General features: G+C 42.0%; 1 protein-coding gene across 1 annotated transcript in view; it reads left to right on the top strand.

Moving 5' to 3' along the window:
* The window catches only part of ARHGEF33 (Rho guanine nucleotide exchange factor (GEF) 33), a 102973-nt gene that overhangs the window by 64690 nt on the left and 30715 nt on the right, over nt 1–7568 (top strand). Inside the window, exons 11-12 of the mRNA XM_011997356.1 lie at nt 267–491; nt 6905–7034. Coding sequence (XP_011852746.1) covers nt 267–491; nt 6905–7034 — 355 coding nt within the window. The remainder of the gene's footprint in view (nt 1–266; nt 492–6904; nt 7035–7568) is intronic.

Genomic DNA, 7568 nt, shown 5'->3' with positions numbered 1-7568 from the left:
CAGGATGGTCTCGATCTCCTGACCTCGTGATCCGCCCGTCTCGGCCTCCCAAAGTGCTGGGATTACAGGCTTGAGCCACCGCGCCCGGCCATTTTTTGTAGTTTTAGTAGAGACAGGGTTTCACCATGTTAGCCAGGATGGTCTCGATCTCCTGACTTCGTGATCCACCTGCCTCGGCCTCCCAAAGTGGAAACAAACATATTTTTAAAAAAGATTTTGATAGCACTTTTGTTTGTTTCCCTGCCCCCCACCCCCCACCCCACCAGGAGTGAACCCAACAACTCCAGAAGCAGAAGAAAACCTCAAGTCTTGCCTCTCGGCTGATATCCAGTCCAAGGGCCATCTCCCATCTGGCATGTGGAGGCAGCCTAAGGATGGTAAAGAATGGGGTGAAGAATACGTCACGAAAGACCACCCAGATAAACTCAAGGAGGCTGGCCAGGGTAGACACAGCTCCTTGGAAAACGTTTTATGTGAAACCTCCTTAGCTGGTAAGTTCCAAGGGGGAATGCAGGCTGATAGTTTAACGAACGGGATGTACCAGAGCTTTGAACTCAAAGGTGAGAATCCTTGCAGTTCAGATTCAGTGGATACATGAGGCCACCGAATTCCTGGTTTCCTTTTCAGATGAACTAAAGCCTATAGAGGTAAAGGGACTCATTAGAGGTCACAGGGCCAGTGACTACCACCTTGATTCTGCGTGTTCAAGACACTTAGTAATGGAGTGCTATGGGGGGGAAAAAGGCATAAGATTGGTGGAGAAGAAGGCAGAACTATTTAGCCAGTGATGTAGAATCTTCTAGAAGCAAGCCTTTCATCAACAGTCTACCACCAAAATATCACACACTGCAAGAGAACCTGTCCTCCCTCCTTTTTCCCTCCTTCCTTCCCTTCATATCACAAATCATTGCTGAACACTTACTGTGTCAGACAATGGCATTTCCCCCTGGCATTTTGGGGGAGGTAATTTTTTAAAATTATTTTGAATTTTTTAAATCAAATACATGAAAAGTCAAATAGTATTAAAAGGTTTGTTATGAAGAAGAGCACCAACAATTTTAAACTCTTTTGACAGTTTTTTCTGGTACTTGCTTCCATGTTTTCTTTTGGGGGACATGGGGGAGGGAGAATGGCAGGCTCAGGCTGGGTACGCAGTCCTCCTGTGCTTCTATGTTTTTAAAATATGTTTAGCCAGGCGTGGTGGTTCATACCTGTAATTCCAGCATTTTGGGAGGACAGGGTGGGAGGATCTGTTGGGCTCAGGAGTTGGAGCCAGCCTGGACAACATAGTGAGAACCCTGTCTCTACAAAAAATAAAAAAACAAATTAGCTGGGCCTCCTGGCATGTGCCTGTGGTGCCTGCTACGTGGGAGTCCAAGGTAGGAGGATCACTTGAGCTCAGGCGGTCGAGGCTGCATTGAGCTATGATAGCGCCATTGCACTCCAGCCTAGGCAACAGAACAAGACCCTATCTCAAAAAAAAAGAAAAACAGTTTGACACTATTTTTTTTTTACTAATACTTTATTGAAAGTGAATTTACATAGAGTAAAATTCACAGAGCTTACATTTAAGCTAATAGACATTTCACATATGTCTATCCCCTGTGATCACCACCCGATCAAGATATACATATTTCTGTGCATGAAAGAATCTGAGAAAGTTATTTCATGCACTTTGCCGGTCAATATCCACCCAAAGAACCACTATTGTGACTTCTAGTACTACAAATTAGTTTTGTCTGTTCTTAAACTTCATGTAAATGGAATAATATGGTGTGTACTCTTTTGTGTCTGGCCTCTTTCTCCCAACATAATGTTTTTTAAAAAAAGATTTATGCATATTTTTGCACACAATTCATTCCTTTTTATTAATCACATTGAATAAATTTATCACATTTTAAAAAATCCATTCTCCTGTTGATGGACATTTTTTTTTTTGAGACAGAGTCTTGCTCTTTCACTGAGGCTGGAGTGCAATGTCGTGATCTCAGCTTCCTGCAACCTCTGCCTCCTGGGCTCAAGTGATTCTCCTGCTTCAGCCTCCTGAGTAGCTGGGATTACAGGCATGCACTAGTGCATCTGGCTAATTTTTGTATTTTTAATAGAGACAGGGTTTCACTGTGTTGGCCAGGCTAGTCTCGAAATCCTGATATCAAGTGATCTGCCTGCCTCGGCCTCCCAAAGTGCTGGGATTACAGGCGTAAGCCACCATGCCTAGCTAGCTATGAATATTCTTGTACAAATTTTTTTTTTTTTTAGCGGGTGGATATATGCCCTCATTTCTCTTGGGTGTATAACTAGGAGTGAAATCTTTGGGTTGTAGGTTATGATTATGTTTACCTTTAAAAGAAAATGCCAAGCAGTTTCCTAAAGCAGTTGGCTAATACTCCCACTAGCAATGTATGAGAGCCCAGTTACTTCACATACTTTCCAATACTCTGGAAGGATGTTTAATCTTTTCCATGTTAGCCATTCTCAGGGAGGTGTACTGGTATCACACTGTAGTTTTAATTTGCATTTGCCTGGTGATTACTGGTATTAAGTATGTTTTTGTATGCTTATTGGCTATTCATATATCTTCTTTTATAAAGTGCCTAAGTAAGTCCATTGTCCAACTTTTTTTGAGGCAAGGTCTTGCTTGTTGCCCAGGCTGGAGTGCAGTGGCATGATCACAGCTCACTTCAGCCTTGATCTCCTGGGCTCACGTGATTCTTCCTTCTCAGCCTCCCAAGTAGCTAGGACGACAGGTGTGCACCACTGCACCCAGCTGTCAATTTTAAACTCTTAAAATAGCTCATGACTTTCTTGTCTTTCTAGGAAATACTTGCTATTTCACAGTTGTGAAGATACTCTGGTATGCTTTCTTCTAAAATCTTTATAGTTTTAGCTTTAACATTTAGATCTATGACTTATCATGAATAAATTTTGATGTACAGTGTGAGAAAGGGCTCCAGGTTCATTTTTTTTCCCCCCGATGGCTATCCAGTTGTTTCAGCACCATTAATTGAAAATACCTTCTGTTTCCCATTGTTGCATGCAGAAAGTCAAGTGGTCTTATATGGGTATCTAATTTTAGACTCTCTTTTTAAAAATTCCAATTATCAGGTAATTGACATCTTGACAGTATTGAGTCTTCCATTTGAAGAACATGGTATATCTCTTCATTTATATAGATCTTGAATTTTTCTTAGCAATATAACAGAAACTTTACTATTTACATCATCAATGTTTTTAGTTTTTAATTTATTTTTATCCATTTAGTTTTTAAGAGGTGGGGGTTTCCCTTTGTTGCCCAAGCTGGCCTCAACATCCTGGGCTCAAGTGATCCACCTGCCTCAGCCTCCCAAGTAGCTGGCACTACAGGCACAAGTCACTATGCCCAGCCATCTTTTCTTTTCTTTTTTTTTTAAAGAGCATTTGCCTCCGTCATCCTATTCTGCTTTGGCCCAATGTACTGCCATCATCCTGGGACTTTCCAGTCTTCTTAAGAATTCCCTTTATATTTCTCCTCTGTTCGATTTCTGTTTCTGTGTTGCTGTTATTGATTTTTTTCATCTTCTGTATCCTTGGTTTCTTGGTTTACTTCCGGCTTTGGTGGAACACATCATCCAGTAGCTTCTGCATATGTAATCACTTGGCAGGTCCTTCTTACCAGCTTGCTGTGCAGGTGGAGCTGACTTACTGCAACTGCTGTATTGCAATTGAGAAAGAGTTGAATAAACATACAGCAAGCTACGCAGCAGACTGGAGTTTATTATTCAAATCAATCTCCCTGAAAATTCAGAGACTGGAGTTTTTTTAAGGATAATTCGCTGGGCAGGGGGTTATGGAATGGGTGCTGTTGATTGATTGCAGATGAAATCACAGCGATGTGGTCCTCATATGCTGAGTCAGCCTCTGGGTGAGGGCCACAGGACTGGTTGAGTTACGGGTTGTGGGTCCAGGTGGAATCAGTCAGCTTCCAGAAATGGAAAAGTCTGGAAAAATGTCTCAAAAGACCAATCTTAGGTTCTACAGTAGTGATGTTATCTATAGGAATAACTAAGGAAGTTACAAATCTTGTGACCTCCAGAACAATGGCTGATTATCATTTAACTATGCTTACATCTTAGTGTAATTCATAATATGAATTTATAATTCATAATCTGAACCTTCTGACCTTTCATTAGTTTTTCAGAGCTAGTTTGGGTACCAAATTGGAGGGCATGGGGTTAGTTTTGGGAAGGGCTATTAGCATCCTTGCTTTAAGTTGAATTATGAACTAAATTGCTCCCAAAATCTCAGCCTATGCTCAGGAATGTACAAGGGCAGCTTGAAGTTAGAAGCAAGATGGAGTCAGCTATGTCAGATTTCTCTTGCTGTCATAATTTTGCAAAAATGTTTTTACATAGTTGATTAATAATTTGGCCAAATATGACATCTTTTTTCCTCATGATTTTGAAGCAATTGTTCCACTGTCCTCTACCTTCTAATTTTGCTATTAGGAAGTCCAGTACCATTCTGATACTCAGTTTTTTGTATGTTACCTAATTTTTCTTTTGCTTTCTTTTTTTTTTTTTCTTTCTGAGATGGAGTCTCCCACTGTCACCCAGGCTAGAGTGCAGTGATCTCAGCTCATTGCAACATCTGGCTGCCAGGTTCAACTGATTCGCTTGCCTCAGCCTCCCAAGTAGCTGGGACTACAGCCGCCCACCACCACACCTGGCTAATTTTTGTAGTTTTAGTAGAGATGGGGTTTCACCATGTTGGGCAGGCTGGTCTTGAACTCCTGACCTCGTGATCCACCCGCCTCGGCCTCCCAAAGTGCTGGGATTACAGGCATGAGCTACCATGCCCAGCCCGTTACCTGATTTTTCTATCTGGTAACTTTTAGGATCTTCTCTTTGTTCGTGGTGTGCTAAAGTTTCACAGTGATGTAATATGCCTTATAATGATGTGAGTCTTTTTCATTAATTTTGCTGGGCACAAGGGTCCTTTTCTCTGGAAATACATGTCCTGGGAATTTTTTTTTCCCTGTTATTAATTTGATAATATCTTCTCATCCATTTTCTTTCTTTTCTCTGAAACTTCTACTAATTTGATGTTGGACCTCTTGGATTGATTTCTCAACTGCCATCTTTTGCTCTTCTCTTTTTCTTCAATACATCTCTTTCTTATCTTTTTTTTTCTTTTCTTTTCTTTTTTGAGACGGAGTCTTGCTCTGTCATGCCCAGGAGGACTGTAGTGGCACGATCTCAACTCACTGCCACCTCTGCCTCCCAGGTTCAAACTATTCTCCTGCCTCAGCCCCCTGAGTAGCTGGACAACAGGCACACGCCACTACGCCCAGCTAATTTTTGTGTTTTTAGTAAAGACGGGGTTTCACCATGTTGGCAAGTCTCGATCTCTTGCCTTGTGATCCACTCATCTCGGCCTCCCAAAGTGCTGGGATTATAGGCGTGAGTCGCCGCTCCTGGCCCCTCTTATCATTTTTATTTTTTAAGAAAGGGAGATTTATTTTACTTCATCTTCTACCCTTTTAATTTTTTCTATCTTTTAAGCAATGTTTAAAAGTTTCTCCTTTTTAAAAATTAGCCTCTCTTTTTAAAAATAGTATCCTGCAATTGTTAAATGACTGGAATATATTTCTTATATTCCTTTGAGAATATGAATTGTAAGATTAAAAATTTTTATTCTTTTGTATCCTGCATTGTCTCTGTTTCTTCAGGGTCCTCCCTCCTTATAAAAAAATATGTATGTATATGCTTTTTTCTTCTCATTCTTTTATGGTATAAGCTTTATTCAAAAGTGTGAGCATTCTTAGCTAAATATATGTAAGAAAGAACTCTTAGAAAAACTCTGGAAATTTTGTATTGGCCAAGCTTGTCAATCAGTGGGCTTCATTATGGATAGGCTAATCAGATGGCAAATTAACTTTTGATAGTTGACCTCTTTTTCTTTTTTGAGACAGAGTCTTGCTCTGTAGCCCAGGCTGGAGTGCAAGGGTGCGATCTCAGCTCACTGCAACCTCCACCTCCTGGGTTCAAGCAGTCCTCCCGCCTCAACCTCCTGAGTAGTTGGGATTACAGGCATGTGCCACCACGTCCGGTTAATTTTTGTAGTTTTAGTAGAGATGGGGTTTCACCATGTTAGCCAGGCTGGTCTCGAACTCCTGACCTCAGGTGATCTACCCGCCTCGGCCTCCCAAAGTGCTAGGATTACACGGGTGAGCCACCGTGCCTGGCTGATAGCTGACCTCTTTATATCAGTGTCTGTGGATCTTTTTTCCTTGGGCAGTTCAGTTTCTCAAGTGGGAGGCCCTCCAATCTCCTGCCTGAAGAGTTTAAACCTGGCTGCTGCTGGCACTCTGGGATCTACAGGGGAAGGAGGCTGAGGGAAGTCTCGCTGTTCAGTATGAAGCCTTCCCTGAGTCCCTGTGTTTTCATTTTAGCATCTGAACTCTACTATGTCGTAAGTCTTTAGCCCAGATCCCAGAAACCAGGGCTTGTCTAGTTTCATTTTTCTTGTTTGCCGTGGAGAGGAAGTGAGGAAGCCATCTGGTATGGGGGTGAGGATCTGGAGGTTCAATTGCCCCATATGTAGACTTTCAAAGATTGCTCCTGCTTTCAGCATTGCCACTTATTTGCACTATCTATATTGCCCCTGGTGTCTCCAATCCTTGAGCTTTCTAGATGCTTCTCAGCAGATTTTCCAGCTGCAGATGGGGACACCAAGACTTTGTGCCCTTTGCTCTGCTGAATGAATTATGGTGCCTCCATTCTGCTTTCTACCTTTCAAAAACTTGCAGATGGTTTTTTTTTTTTTATTGTTTTCAATATCCTTTTATCGCTTTTATTGCTTGCATTTAATGGGATTTTAGGAAGAAATGGTTAATATCAAGTCCTTCTTTGGTTTGTTTCTAAAGCTAAAAGACAGACTGTGGCCCTGGAACTGCTTGAATCTGAAAGAAAATATGTCATTAACATCTCTCTGATCTTGAAGATAAAAGCCACATTCCAGGGGTCAGATGGAAAGAGGAATTCCAAAGAGAGAAGGTATCCATGCACTCATTGCCTTTGCTTTTCAGATTGATTAGGATTTAAGGTAAGTGGTTTATTGTTTCCACTTTGGGATTTCTGGGGCCTATAAAGAGTTCCAGAAACAGTCTTTGAAAAGACAAGAGGCAGTGATGGCAGGTGTCTCGGTTCACTTTGTGCTGCTATGAGAGAATATCATAGACTGAATAAGTTATAATGAACCGAAATTTCTTCTCTCACAGTTCTGTAGACTGGGAAGTCTAAGATCGAGGCGCTGGCAGATTCAATCTCTGGTTCCAAGATGGCACTTTGTTGTTGTGTCCTCCAGAGAGGAGGAACATTGCAGCCTCACACGGCAGAAGAGCAGGAGAGAGCAGGAGAGAGCAGGAGAACCCACTCCCTCAGGCCCCTTTTGTAGTGGCAATATCCATTCACAGGGCGGAGCTTTCACGACCTAAACGTAATCCATTCACGGGGCGGAGCTCTCACGACCACAACGTAATCCATTCACGGGGCGGAGCTCTCACGACCTCAACGTAATCCATTCACGGG

This window comes from Mandrillus leucophaeus, unplaced genomic scaffold (assembly GCF_000951045.1).
Source record: "Mandrillus leucophaeus isolate KB7577 unplaced genomic scaffold, Mleu.le_1.0 Scaffold538, whole genome shotgun sequence".
Classification (NCBI taxonomy): Eukaryota; Metazoa; Chordata; class Mammalia; order Primates; family Cercopithecidae; genus Mandrillus; species Mandrillus leucophaeus.
Note: the sequence above shows the minus strand (reverse complement) of the source record. Positions and strands in the feature narration are given on the sequence as shown.